Source organism: Monopterus albus, unplaced genomic scaffold (assembly GCF_001952655.1).
Source record: "Monopterus albus unplaced genomic scaffold, M_albus_1.0 scaffold39.1, whole genome shotgun sequence".
Classification (NCBI taxonomy): domain Eukaryota; kingdom Metazoa; phylum Chordata; class Actinopteri; order Synbranchiformes; family Synbranchidae; genus Monopterus; species Monopterus albus.
Genome location: NW_018127919.1, coordinates 1905043 through 1920223, shown reverse-complemented (window position 1 = coordinate 1920223; position 15181 = coordinate 1905043). Strand labels below are relative to the sequence as shown.

Genomic DNA, 15181 nt, shown 5'->3' with positions numbered 1-15181 from the left:
AGCATTAAAAATCTGTTTCTGATGGAAAACCACTGGAAACATGCACCAGCTGACAGCTGCACTTTTCTAAGCCAACCGTGTTGTACACTCACATTCTCCAAACACTGTGAAAACACAACAGTGAAAACACTGTTGGGCCCTCAGATATCTGCCCCACAACAAGCCAGACTTCTGATAGGGTGAGAGTGAGCTGTGCATGCGCTACATAGTATGACAAACCATATTACTTTCTGGCCAGCAGACAGGCTTAGCTAGGCCGTCCTAGGGCCTGCAGCCAGAGATGCTCTGCAGCTGAGTTACCATGCTTACTCAAATATTCATAACTGGATAATGAAAGTATAAATAGGTTTCATGTGATACACTAGAGGTTGGGGTAAACAAAACTGCAGCATCCATCATCATGCATCACCGTACCTCTGCTTTAAAAACTGTCAGGTGGAGTAATGGGCAGGGTTGTTCGCTATGACACAGTGACCGTGATAAGGTATGACTGCCCTGAAGTTCTGCCAGTAATTTGAGTTTGATTATTTGGTTTTTATAATGTGTCATCACATCACAAAGCAGTCACTGTCAATCTTGCCAGCTACTAGTAGGCTAGAAAGCTGAAACATGTTTTTTTTTAATAACTAATGAGCTTAAACACTACCCTTGTTGCTTCTTGTTTAGGTGAGTTGTAAGAGGCTGCCTGTGACATACGTCCCCTTCTCCCGAGTCATCTTCTATACCATGAGCTCTGGCTCTGCCCAGGATGTGGCAGTCGAGCATTTCCTGCGTGACATAGAGAGGCAAAGCAAGCGGCTACACTGCGCTGTAATAGGCTGCGAAGAGGAGCGACCCCGCAGCGGCATGAACCCGCTGTATTTTTTTAGCTGGGACTGGAGGCAGAGGGACCAAGAAGGAAGTAAAAAGAGGTGAGTTGATCAGCTTACAGTAGCTTTGCATATATAGAATTGCATTAGGGTTCAGTTCAGTGGCATTCTAAACCTCTTAGCAAAATCTTAATTCCAAGCAGAGTTCATGGAGTCAGAGGGGTTCACCTGAAAAGTCCTGAATAAGAAGCAGTTCATTGTGAACTTAAGATGTTCTGTAGATGAGAAACTATGAAGACATCAGCCAAAATGTCAGAGGGCAAAATGGGGCCAAAAGAAAAAAAGTTGTTGCCACATTTGTCCTAAAACATATAGTAACATATGTGATTATTTAGTTTTTACATGACTTTTACCAAAGACTCTAATCTAATCTAAAGCGTGTTAACTAAGGTTTTACAAATTGTTTGATAAATCAAGTGAAAATGTGACAGGTGTCTTACCACTATCCTGCCTCCCTCCATGACAGGCTGCTACTTACATTGCTTGTGTTGTTTTTCTTTTCTCATCTTTTCTACTGAGTTGTCAATGCAGTGTTGCAGTACTTAAGTCCAGGACTCAGACCCGAGTCTGACTCGAGTCCAGATTTTCACAACTTGTGACTTGACTTGGACTTGAGAACTGATGACCTGAATGTTGGAGACTCAGAGAGACTTGGACTCTGACCTTTTGTTTGGTAATAGACCATAATAATTTGGCATAAGATAAACCTGTTCACCTGCAACATGCTGTATCTGGCACCTTTCCATCAAAGCGTACAGTCCATCTTTCTATAAATGATTTTCATGTATCAAATTGCTGAGCAATATGGTGAGTGTTTGCTAAGATTCTGAAACAGTGGCCGCCAGACCAAAGAGATTGCACTTTTTTGCACAGACCAAGTGTGACAAAGAAAGGGCAAAACCCAGGTTAACATCAGTTAGACTTTTTGATATGCAGAACATTACAAGCAGGCAAATGACTCAAATTTGATTTGAATTTTGCATTCATTATCATTATTATTAGCAGAAACCGAGAGTTTTTTATTAGAATGCCAAATTTGGTCAGCTAATGCTAGCTTCAGACTAGACTCTGTACTTTTTAGTTTGATGCAACCAGGTATTAGTAGTGTACGCTGTCGCTAGGAGGCAGGATCTGATGGAAGGGGCAAAGAGTAGTTAGGAAAAGCTTATGGTGTCAGTTTCTTATGAATCTCACAAGACCCTCCAGCGGCTGAAACAAAATTAGGTAGAGCAGCTTTAAGGTAGAACAAGACCACTTCACACTTAATTCACAGCTATGTACTGTATATCATATGTATCTGGGTCATTCACTCTTTTAAGAGCTTTCCCATGAAGTGACCGTTATTCAAAGCTGAAAGTGGTTGTTATATCACTGAGGACTGAGACAGATAGGCTGTCAAAAAGTACATTTCAACACACACAACCTGTACATACTTGTACTTTATTCTTTGTGAGGACACTCACCAAAATATCTTCTGTTTCCAAAAATGTCCTCACTTTGTAGCAAAAAATACTTTTTTGATCCTCGCTATGTAACAAGTACAAGAACGCAAGCACACACACTCCTATACAGTCCTGTACAGTTTTTGACAGAGAAGTAGTGAATCAGAAAGCCTTAATTGTAACGAGTTTTTATATAACATGTAGCAACAGTAGGAAGTGCAGGCCTTGAACCTCAACCTGTGGTGGAAAGAACATTTGCTCAAGTAATATACAGTATGTAAAGACATTTAGGCTAACCTTTTCTCCCCTACATTTCTCTGACAGCCAGAGTTATTAGTTACTTTTCAAATTAAGATTTTTCATTAAAAAAAACTTTTAGAAAAACAACACAATGTTAAGGATTAGTGTTTGAGGCTGCTTGTTGCACTTCAGATGAGTTATCAGCGCCACCAAATAAAGACCTTGCCTCCAAACCTCTCACATAGTTTTATTTAAATAACACTTTGAGACTCAATAAGATCAAATTATCCAGTATTCAAATGTTAGAGAAATGTTGAAATATAAATGTATCTAGCAGAAGTTTGTGTTCCTCCATTCTGCCTAATTTACAGAGTCATGACCCATCAGATTTACAGTCTGTGTGACTATTTGGAGGAGTTAAATCATGGGAACCACTGTATTACCCAACCTTGACCAGTTACAGCGGTAAAGTGCTGCTCATGCATTTATGCATCAGCGTTAACCAATCTAATAATGTCATACTTAATAATATAACAGTCATGACCACCATTTTTACTTACTTTTTATAATTTGTGTACATTTTGCTTATGTGCATTCACTTAAGTAGAATTTTGAACACATTCACTTGTAATGGAGGATGTTTATATTGTTGTACTAGTATTCTTACTTAAGAATCTGAATACTTCAATCAGCAGCACTGTTTTTGTACACATGACAAGTTGTGCATTCAGGGCTCTAGTTTCTCCACCATTACAAGAGCTGATGACGTATCAGATCCTGCTCCTTTCTTTGAACTTCATCCAGCACAAATGAAAAGTAATTATAATAATTAACAACACAGACTAAGTGCTGGTGTTGTCATTAATACTAATAATGATGATAATGATAATTACATTTTGTATAAACATCTTTATGTGAATCAGGGACCAAATGAAATCTAATTTATAACCTCTGCATTCTACACAGATATGCTGAAAGACACCCACAAATGAGAACCAACAAAAGTAATAACGGTAGAACTAACTGAAGCATTCTATAAAACAGTTATAAACAACGTAACATCATCACAGTCTGAGTCACAGTTGAGATCATGACAGGAGGTGTTTGATCTTATGTATGTCACCTATAATTCACTAAATTCTGTGTTGCATATGGGGCTACATTTGTGCCACAGAGAAGGGGGAGAATATCATAAGCAATGGTTCAGCTTGTTTAGAAGTGTGGTCCAGTGCTTTCTGACTCGCAGCAGTAATTGGAGGCCTTTGTGTCGGCAGCAGAGATCAACGTCATGGCAGCATCAAGCCAGCGGAGGTGTAGGGCAGCAAGTAGGACAGCGGGACATGATGAGTGATGAAAGCAGAGCCGAGCAGGGCCAGAGCAGCAGAGGTGAGAAGCAGGACATGACCGGTGATGATTACGAACAGAGGAGGGTCAGGGATGAAGCCGCACAGGGCAGGACCAGTGATGACTGCAGAGCCAGCGGGAGTGAGGAAAAGGTGGTGTGGAGAGAAGGACTGGTGGAGGGGGCAAAGGAAGCATTATGAAGGAGACCAGTAGACAGTCTGAGTTCTCGTGGCCCTCAGGGGAGAAGTCACATTCATGATGTGCATGTGCCGTGCAGATACAGAATGGTAAATAGGTGAGTTTCATTATGAGTTATAAAAATAGACACAGTTTCTTATGGCATTAATACAGGCAGACAGGCAATTCCCAGTGGTGGTGACTAGTGGAGGAAAACCTTGCTGCCAGCTGAGGTTTTATTCTTGCGCAGAATTATAAGACCAGTCTGACACTTTGACTGTGTATGCAGATATCTAGAAGACAACAAAGCCTTGGAAATCCCTTTTAATTTAACATGAGTGTTAGAGAAAGACACTGCAGTGTCTCTTAGCATTCAAACATGTCCTAATCTTTATGTTTTCCCTTACAAAACTCACACACTCCGTCCTTTCCCCCAAATACATTTTATGACTTCACTTCACTGCTGAAATCTAAAAGAACTCTTAAATGCTGAGCAGACTACAGGTTATTTCTTCAAAACTTCCCTGCTTGGCCTTGCACTTGTTTACTTATGGAGAACCCAGAGACTTAGAAACACTGTATAACCATTTATATTTGCACCCTGAAGCTTTTAAAGATTACAAAAATGATTCATTCAGACCAAAAATAAGACCTGAGTTCATGGTAAACATACAGTGTAACCAACTGGAAGATGCAGACTGGGGGAAAATTCCTTTTTTACATTACTTTTTAAATTTGTACTAATAAACTGATTAATGGAATCTGCCCTTTATTTACCTTCAGTTATTTATAAAATGATTTTTCTATTTAGCCACAATTTATATTGTAAAATACATTTGCAATTTAAATACCGGTACTGTATATATATTGACAATATCTTCTTTGTTTTATTCATCCACTGGTGAACAGAATATTAATTGCTGCTGTATATTGCTTAATGGCACATGTCTTTTACTCTCTGTACATTTGATTCTGCTACCTCTCTCAGAATGTTAGTTACTCATGCTGAGCTCACATTATGTGGCTAGAAATGAGATTATGTTAAAATGGTTAGATAAATATGGTTGATGAATACTGATCTATTGTTGTTGTTGTTAATTATGAGAGATTGCATTTCTCTTTATTTCCTTTAGTGACACTGAGTAAATGTAAATTCAGATCTGAACTAAGATTAATCCAGCTGTATCAAATCGCTGACCTGAATCCACCTGAATCCTGAATCACTATTGAATCATAAACTACAGTACATTGAAATAAACAGAGAATTCGTCTAAGATTCACACTCTTGTTATGTCCCTTTTGTGCACACATAAAGAACTAGACACACTTTGCGCATACCCTGGGGCATATGCAGACACAGACAAGGGACACGCACGTGTTCCTATTCATGAGAAGGTCTGGCTTCTGTCCGCATATGCTGACATTTTCCAAGCACAGTGATACATGCATAGTCGGAGATGTTGCTGTTTGGACCATCCTCACAGACACAAACGTTTGGCCGGCACATGGACATCTGCTCAGAGTCCACACACACCCTCACGGACCAGGGAAGATGATGAAAATTACATCACTCGACCATAGAAGACATGAAGCTCAAAGCATGAAAAGCCCTTTAAACCCACAGAAGACAGGCATTTGTTCTGTAACTCTTAACTACCCTTAACATCCTACTCACTGAATGGTTCAAAGCATTTCCAGATCTTTGAAGCTTGATCTGGATGATCTGACCTCCTTCATTTTTGTTATGAATCCAACTTATTGCAGCTATAAATGTTAGTGTGTTTCTCATCATATCAGCTTGGCCTCATGAACAGAGAACACAGTCCTCGTCATATAAATAAACAAACGAATAAACAACCACAAAAAACAAAACAACTAAAGTTAAGGCCAATGTCTAAAATAATTCTTGCGTTGCAGACAGACAAGGTGAACAGAATATTAATCTTGTTGTGGTCTTATATTTGTGGTTTATTGTTGAGATGAAGTCATAAAAGGACATTTTATTTAGCTTGTTAGATGCTTTGGGGATACCTAGGTCAATGCTGGCAAACAATACTACAACAACACTATTAGAAAAATCAGTACACAAAGCTTAAGTTTTATTATGGTGAGTCAAACCACCAGGCAGTTTCACCTTTTATGTAATTTTCTTCTGGTGACAGACAAAAAATCTGATTAGTTTAAAATCATACTATAGTCAACCCATAACTTAAGGCAGTCAATTAAATTGTTGTGTATTGTGTCACATATGTCACTAAGGTCCAATAAAATGAGGACAGCTACACACTCAATGTCAGCTGCTCAACCTTAACTCATTTGAAACTTTAACAAGAGACAACTTAACTGCTCTGATTTGCCCTCAAACCAGATTGGATGTTCTCAAAGATAATATTTTCAGAGATTATCTCATTCAGCTGTTTAAACATAACCCATTCTTAAACTTTGCCCCCAAAAGGTAATTTAGAAATAGGGCAGTAGATGCTAGGGGCAGAATTATCTAAACTAGATTTTTTTTTAGCAAAAGCTTTATCGCTGTAGCCTTAAAAGCATCTGGGAATATCTTGTGCTCTGAGGAGGGGGTAGTCTATTCAAAGATAAGTCTACCAAAGGTTACAGAGGAGCAGTGGATAACCTTATTTGATTTGTTTGGCAAGACCAATGATGTATTTTTCTCCCCACTTCTTTCTCCTGCTTATTGGGATGACTATATAATCTTAATCTACTGACAGTCATGTGAATTTCAAGATTAACAATGACAGAAAATTGTATTACAGCAAGGACAGTGCAGCGGGCTCAAGTCCCGGCCGACCCAGGACCTTTATGTATGGAGTTTGCATGTTCTCCCTGTGCCTACGTGAGTTCTCTTCGGCTACTCCGGCTTCCTCCCACAGTTCAAAAACATGCAGCTTAGGTTGAGTAGTGACTCTAAATTGCCCCTAGGAGTGTGTGTGGGTGGATGTTAGTCTACATGTCTTGATTGCCCGGCAGCCTGTCCAGGGTGGACCCCACCTCTTACCCAATGTCAGCTGGGATTGGCTTCAGCCCCCCCGCAACCCTGTTCAGGAATAAGCGGTATAGATAATTGATGGAGAGATGGATGGATGGATTACACCATAAAGATTTGCACTTGAGCTTACTGTTATATATATATATATATATATATGTAAAGTGAAAATGTTTTGTGGACTATGGATAAATTGTTTTGGAAGAGCACACAGCACTTTACATGGTGTAAAAAGGTCACTACGACATGGAAATGGCAGCCCAGTGGCGAAGCACAGTGAAGGGAGCTGCTTTTCATATGTTACATATGGGACTATTTGTTGGTCAGGAGCAGTGATTCCCAGAGTCTTGCTGTCACAGTGAGGTTACCAGGACTCCTGGTAATCGCTACAACTGGCAAAGAAATATCCCCACACATAATCACCTGAAAACCAGTTTTTCTTTTCAAAAAATGTGAAACAGTGTTTTCATTTATAGCTTTAGAGGTGGTGGTAGGTGGATTTTGTTGCCTTCATAACAACAGGCTAACAGTTTTCTCCTACTTTGTCTTTATGCTAAGCTAAGCTAACAGAACGCTGGCACTACTTTGATATTAAGCAGACAGAAAGCCAATAAATATATTTTGCACAATGTTAAATTTCTGCTTTAAGTATTAGTTAATATGGGTTAAATAGGTGAAGGGCGAGGGTCCAGATTTTTGAACAACTTGAGTCTCAGTTTGGAGATGTTCAGAGCTTCTTCTGCCCTAAAGAAAATAAAAACAGTCCTCTCCAAGCTACTAGAAGGAGCTGCTCAGCCTCCATTCTGGGCTAAATTTGGCCCTGTAGTATCTGTGTCGATGGTGAGGAGTCTCAAGTACATCTCCACAGGCATTCAAGGGCACAAACATACCCATACAGATGCAAGCACAGTCTGTGGCTGCGCCACAAACACAAGCACAGACACTCGCTACCTCACGTGTGAGGAAGAAAAGAGGAGCCTCTGTGTTCTCCATGATGAGCAGCCCTAGTGCAGCTTCTACTGCAGTGTTGCAATGTTGACTACAAATTATAAGCTCCAGTTGTCGTCTTCTGTGCTTCAGTCTCAACAGGAGCACAGCTGATCTAAAAGGGAGTGCTGCATGATCTTTATGATCATTTTACTCGTTTTGATGGTACTTCCACCACAGATGTGAATGCTTTTTTCCCGTCTCCCCCTGACATTTTGTGTAAGTACAGTAAGTTCACAGTTCCCTTGTTCATATAAAAAGTCTGTTGTACAGGGAGAGTAAGTCAACCTTGTTCGATCCAAGTTGGCTTAAAGGCCAGGGACTTATCTTGTGTTGCTGTGGGTTAAAGCAGTGCAACACCCCCTGGATAAGACGCATCATAAGGCACACCATTGCAGTACCTATAACTCAAAAAAGCAGAAGCAAGGCAAGCAGAGGGTTAACAGAAGCCATTTTGTAAGTCTATGGTGAACTTAGCAGGGCGGTTTTATGCCATCAACTTGAACGTCTGACATTAAGGTTGAACTGTGCTCAGCTTCGAGTCACCAACTTAGCACATTTGAATTGATTTTGATTTACTGTTAATAATAATTTAAAATAATGAATAATAATAATAATCAATTTTAATAAATTATGGTCTGCAGTTCTTGAATCTAGGGTTTTATCATTTCTAGACCCCCTAAAGACCCTTTAAAACGCATTATTCAAATAATGTTTTTCCTCTAAACAAGACCATAGAGTTTTGTCCACATAGACATCCAGATCCAATGAGAAAAAGGATATATAGTGGTCTTCCATGCAGCAGCAGTGGAATTTCAACTGTTGTTTGATTTTGGTAAATCATTGCGATATGCTGTCAAATTTTTCTTTTTGTCAGTTTTATTTATTGTTGTGGGAGCTCATATATCAATGACATGAAAATCGCAGCTGTTCCCATGGTAACAGATTAAATGCTTCTGGCTACTGTGAGAACCGGCTACAGATGTGGGTGGAGGATATAGAGAACAAGGGAATTCCGGCAGCACAGTGTACATAAAGTGTACTTTTGACAAATGAATTTATTTCCTAATTGAATATGTTTGAAGAGGAACCATATGTGGAGTAATTCTGATTAAAAGATTGGTGAATGTAAAAGAGGGAGGAGCCTCTAGGGCTTTTCATTTTGCAGCAAAAACCCTACAGGCATTTCTTTATTGAAAAACTGATGTTTGAAGACCAAAGAGAGAGGTGGTCAGTACATGAATGTTTTTCTTTTCACCATGATTTCTATATGCTCCATTATTTTTCTTCCATACACACCTTCCCAATCCCATTCCCAAATTGCAGCTCCACCAATAATGACCCCTCAGCTACTGTTGGCAAAGTCCGAGATTTGGCTTCTTTCCGCCGACACTTCCGGATGGGTTTCATGACCATGCCGGCCTCCCAGGACCTGTCCCCTCACTCCTGTGCCTCTGCCATGGCGCCACGCTCACAGTCTTGCCATGCTGTTGGTGCCGGAGATACGAGCCTAGAGAATGGAGATTACTCTGACACCCAGTCCCAACACGGTGGCCGCTGCCCACCAGCCAAACCCAAACGCCATCCCAGCACTCGCCTCAGCTCCTCATCCGCTGACAGCAGAGGACCTCCTGAGACACCACCACCTCCTCCACCCACTCATTCACAGGCCAAACACTCAGACAAGAAAAATGGTAAGAGATTTGTGTTCAGGTACTTATTCTACTGAGAAAATGATCTGACCTTCATTATTTTCCTTGTATAGTGATGAAAAAGTCTGACTCTGGAGAGATTGGAGCAAAGAAGGTGCCTCCTTTGAAGCCCAAAAGAAGCCCCAGCACCCAGCTTTCCTTTGACCCTTTTCCTCCACGTGTGCCTCCTTCTGCCACATCCCTGCCTTTCCAGGCCACAGACTCTCAGATTCAGACAGGAGATGGGGAGGATGAGCCAGTCTATATAGAGATGGTGGGCCAGGTGTTCACCAGAGACAGCCAGACGGCCACCCCCCACCCTGTCACCCCTGTGGCTACCACACCAGATTCTGACTCAGATCAGAGTGAGGCAATCTATGAGGAGATGAAATACCCGCTGCAAGAGGACAGAGAGTCCCAGAGACACTTCCTTCCCAAACATGAGAAACTGAAATCCTCTAAACACTTCCATGTCACTCCCTCCTCCTCCTCCAGCAGCTCTTCTTCTTTGCCGCGGCCCTCCTCTTCCTCTCCTTCGTACTCCAAACCCAAAGCTACCGTGTCAATTTCTCATTCGTCTCCTCTGCCTTCCTCTGCATCCTCCACCCCTGTTCCCCAGGTCCTCTCCTCCAGTCCACACACCCCACGTGCCCCTACTCCCTACCTGCTGCAAGGGAGTAAATCCGAGGTTGAGGGAAACACAAAGATTCCAGCTCCTTTCCCCAATCTTCTACAGCACCGGCCCCCACTGCTTGCCTTTCCCCAGCCCGCAGCGGCCTCCAGCGGGGTTGGAGTCCAAAACAAGGGGTCTGCTTCTGTTAAAATGGGAACTCAAACATCCAGTGTGACGACTCAAGTCAGCACCTCCTCCTCAACTTCTTCTAATGTTCCTGTGTGTCTGTCAGGCTCAAAGGAGTCATCAGGAGGAAGCACAACCCAACAGGACAAACACAGCAGAGAGACACAGCTTGGTCCTGCTCCTGGACTTAGAGCCAGGAGTCACTCCACGCCCCTGCCTCCATCCTCCAAATCCACCTCTCCTTTCTCCCATCACCACCACCACCCACACCATCGCCCCTCACATTACCATCACTATCGTAAGCCTGAGAGAGGAGACTCCCCTGCTCCAACCAAGAGCCCTTCAAACCAGGCCACAGTCCAGACACAAACCTCAAGTACAAGCAAGGAAGGCAAGTCAGTTAGCTTCCTCTTGAAGTCTGATAAAGGAGAGAGGGAGAAGGATAGGGACAGGGACAAGGACAGGGAAAGGGAGCGAGAAAGAGAGAGGGATGGAGGTAGAGACAGAGACAAGGAGAAAGACAAGGACAGAGAAAGAGACCGGGACAGAGATAGAGACAAGGAGAGGGACAGAGAAAGAGACAGAGAAAGGGATAGGGACGGAGGGCCGCACTCCTTACAGATGGATACTCCCACAAGCAGCCAAACATCTCAAGGCAGCACCAGCTCAACCCCTACGCCGTTATCTTCATCTCAGCGTCCTCATTCACGCCCACATCTCCGCTCTCACACTCCTCATGGCCTACCAGCATACAAGCCTCCCTCTTCAGACAGCCCCCTGCTGTGGACCTACCCCTCTGGTGGCTTCCGGAGACCGCCAGCTTATGAGAGTTTGAGAGGAAGCTCTCAGACGCCTTCACTGCAACAGCCCTCAAGTCTTACCGGTGTAGGTGAGGGGGCATCCAAGAGTAATGGAGGATCTACATCCCTCCAGTCAAAAGTTGGGTTCATGCCCTGGGACAGCAGTGCCAGTTTATTTGCAGATGAGGTGTCTTACTGGCCTATGCAGAGAAAACTGTCCTTCAGCCATGGGAGCAGAGAGACAGAGAGTAAGTCAGAGGTCATTTTGAATACAGCAGCTGTATTTAAAAAAACATACAGTTTTAACTTTTTGAAATAAGCATTCTGTTCCTTCCCTGTTTCAGAGGATGAAGGGCGTGTGTGGAATGGCAGTGCTGATGCCCTATTAAGGGTGGATAAAGAGGAGCTAGGGGTGGGGTCTCGAGGCGGACACTCAGGCATCCCGGTCTATTTCAGTGGTGCCACCAGCAGAGCCCTTGGTCACAGTGAGTCCTTGGCCGGTGTGGATAGCAGCCCAGGATTCAGAGCCCTACCCAGAGTAGGGCTACCTCTTCCCTGCCAGACTTTTCCTGCCTGTCGAAATGGAGGTAGGCAAATACTTCATAAGCTAGCCCATAATCAGTTTCTACCCACAACATCCCATTTAGAAAGGAACTGTATCAGTGGATTTAAATGAGAATTTTTCTCCTGGCCTTGCGGTGCTGTGATGCTCTTAAACTTGGACAGTTTCTTAGTTTTTGCCATTGGCTGACATCAACTTCAAACCCACAGAGTTTAGGAAAAGAAAGGTAACTATCAGAGACTATGTTCTCTCCTCCCCTCCAACTGTCACAAAAGGCCATCAGTTCTTCTTCCCATACATCCTCCTGTTCTAAACTTAGCCTTGATCCTCTATCTCTTGGTCAGACTGCTTCTGCTCTCAACTCCTTTCTCTAGAGACAGAGAGACAACATTTACCTTGAGTATCAGTGCAATATGTTTCTTGAAGCCGAGCCAGTAAAAGAAGTGCTTTATAAACACACACATTCATGAGCTCTGGTCCCATTTGATACTGTTTACAGTATACACTGTGACAAACCAGGTCTTTAAATAACTTCAGAACTGAATTAAATGTAGTTACATGAGCTCAGTACCCACACAGACTCTGTGCAATTTATACTACAGATAAGCCTTTAACCAAAGTGATATCACAGGAACATTTTAAGCAGTCAGAGAGTGCCATCAATGCTGAACAGCTAAACTGCAGTTTTACGTAATTATATTACTTTTGTCACTTCAGTGGTAGACTTTTAAACTGAGTCTTTTATCATATTCTGATTTAGTCTGGATAGACAGTAATTGCTGAAAAGTGGAGATAGCAGATTAGGATCACCAACAAAATTAAATGATGAGTTCCTATCCAATAAACTGAATTGAAAACAATTTGCAAGGTAATGTAAGTCAAACATAGCCAGGGTGAAACAGAATGATACAAGCATACTTGCATTAATAAAAATGTGTTGCTTTATGGCCCATGCTTCACAAGTATAAGGGTACTTAATAAGAGTCTTGTAGCTTAAAATAAAATGTGAGTACACAGTGCACAGAAGCTCTGTCTGAACTCACATGAGTGCAGTTAGATAATCACAGCTCTGTGTGTTAAAATTAAAAGTTATATTCCAGCATTCTCATTAGCAGGCACGCGGTGTAATATTTGTTTCTTCACAGAAGTGGGGCGGCTGGGCCGCTCCTCCTCTGCTGCTGGAGTGAGACAGGTGGATGGAGGAGACGTCCAGAGACAGAGCAGTCTACCAGCACGAGACGCCCTGAATCAGGTGAAAGTACAGTCTAGTACCCAGCCTTATACCTATAGGCTCTATTAACATCATTCATAGCAGATTTTGGAGTGAACATTAATATTGTTCTCATTATTACTTCCTCTCCTGCTAGAGACAGTGCTCCTGCAGACCTATTTATAGCTGGTAGATATGTCCACTGAGCAGAATAAGGCTCTGGCCTGCCCTAAAAGGTACATGACGTAGGCTAATATGTAATCACTAAAAGAGAGAGGAGAGAGAATGGGGGAACATGCTGTACTGTGCTTTGGAAAGATAAGCTGCAGTTTTCTAGCAGCTCATTTTGCCCAGATTCTGGCTGCATAGCAAGTGCTGACGCAGTTCCAGTGTGCTGCAGAGACAGTCTGCATGCTCTGGTTGACCCTCCCTCAACCTGTAATAGATGAAACAGCGCTGCATCCTGGTGGCTGTCCAGAGGAACTGTAGTTTTTACCGTCATGTTAGGATTGGCTGTCGGCTATTTACAACACTACAGTGATCTTTCTGGTTATTTAGAGATTTAAATAGTCTAATCGGCTTGACTTTTTGCATTGTGTTCAGCTGCATGGTCTGACCCAGCCTCAAGTGTCAGCTCCAGTTAAAGCAGCAGCTCCAGCAGCTTCAGCAACAGCACCACCTGCAGTTGCAGTTCCAGCAGCTTGCCCAGCTGGCACAGGGACAGTCTCCTGTCAGCGGAGGCACTACCCCATCCACAATGCAGACCCAGAGAGACGGCAAGCTGCTGGAAGTCATCGAGCGTAAACGCTGCCTGTGCAAAGAGATCAAGGCCCACAGGCGCCCTGACAAAAGCCTGTGCAAGCAGGACAGCATGCCCATCCTCCCTAGCTGGAGACGGACACCTGAGCCTCGTAAGACTGGCACGCCACCCTGCCAGAGGCCGCAGGCCGTTGTGTGGGACACGGCTATCTGAGGTGGAAAGACAGGCCAGCAAGTAAACACACAAAGGGGTAGGGATGATTTAACAATTAATAAGAGGGGCTCTGGAAAAATCTTGAAATGGTTTGTGGTGAGCTAATCACCGATGAGGAACAAAAGACTGTTGATAAAGAAGAAGAAATTTGCTTAGCACTCAAATTGTGTGACAAACTGATCTGAGGACAGTAATCAAGGCTACCAGAGAATGAACTCTTTAGAAGTGAAGAAAAAGAATTATTACAATCAGACTAAATAAATTTCTTACCCAGTTGATTTGTACTTGCTCTGTATGCTGTACTAAGTTGATGTGTTGTAATTGCCAATGACCTTTGCCACAAAACACCATTACTAAGATGAAGACCCCAACTAACCAATAATGGGTGGGATGTTTTCTGAGACCGGTGTTGCCAAATTTCCTCCTGACTACTTGAGACATAAGAATCATGTATTTTCTCCAACACACATAGAAACTACATTGTGGATGCGAAAAGGCAAGACTCATTGATAAGTTAGTAAAGTGTTTCTTGAAAATCGTGAATGCATATGAGATGTCTTGGTATCAATAGATTGTCATTGTGGATGCAAATAATCGCTGAGGAGTAAAAGCTACCTACTGTATCTGTTTGCCTATTTGTAATGTAAATCAATTTACTTTGTCAATGTTTCTGCAATTTTATAGCAATATGCTCCTGATGCTGGAGTAACATAATGAAAAACTTGTGTCAACTAGCCTATCATACATATCTAAGACTTGAATAAGTCATATTTACTGTGTCATTCTCTGCATGTCACAATAGACATACAGTACTGTAAAAAAAGTGTAAAGATGATCATGTCATACTTTTACATATAAAAGATCTTCACTATGACAATATCATGTGGTTATATAAAAAAGATGAATATGTTGCTTGGGGTATCATTAAAAAGGTGGTGTGACAGATGACACATAGTGTGCAGTCCAGTCAAATATACTGTAGATTCAGATCAGTGGTTCAAAAACATCATCATTCATGCTTTTACCCACAGTTGCACATTAGTGATTGTTCCTCCACACAGAAAAACACCCACTGACACCCAT

The 15181-nt window shown here is 42.3% G+C and overlaps 1 protein-coding gene across 1 annotated transcript; it reads left to right on the top strand.

Moving 5' to 3' along the window:
* Positions 1-868: 868 nt before the first annotated feature.
* nyap1 (neuronal tyrosine phosphorylated phosphoinositide-3-kinase adaptor 1) lies at positions 869-13929 on the top strand. The gene is made up of 7 exons (XM_020598862.1): positions 869-911; positions 3826-4190; positions 9390-9757; positions 9829-11601; positions 11698-11940; positions 13061-13167; positions 13729-13929. Exons 2-7 carry the CDS (start codon positions 4180-4182, stop codon positions 13927-13929), a joined length of 2703 nt encoding a protein of 900 aa, XP_020454518.1. The 5' UTR covers positions 869-911; positions 3826-4179.
* Positions 13930-15181: the final 1252 nt, after the last annotated feature.

Bases quoted from the DNA above. Each gene is read 5' to 3' on its own strand.
- nyap1 (XM_020598862.1), top strand. The intron at 9,758-9,828 runs GTAAGAGATTTG...TTCCTTGTATAG, and splicing joins ACACTCAGACAAGAAAAATG to TGATGAAAAAGTCTGACTCT. The intron at 13,168-13,728 runs GTGAAAGTACAG...CATTGTGTTCAG, and splicing joins CACGAGACGCCCTGAATCAG to CTGCATGGTCTGACCCAGCC.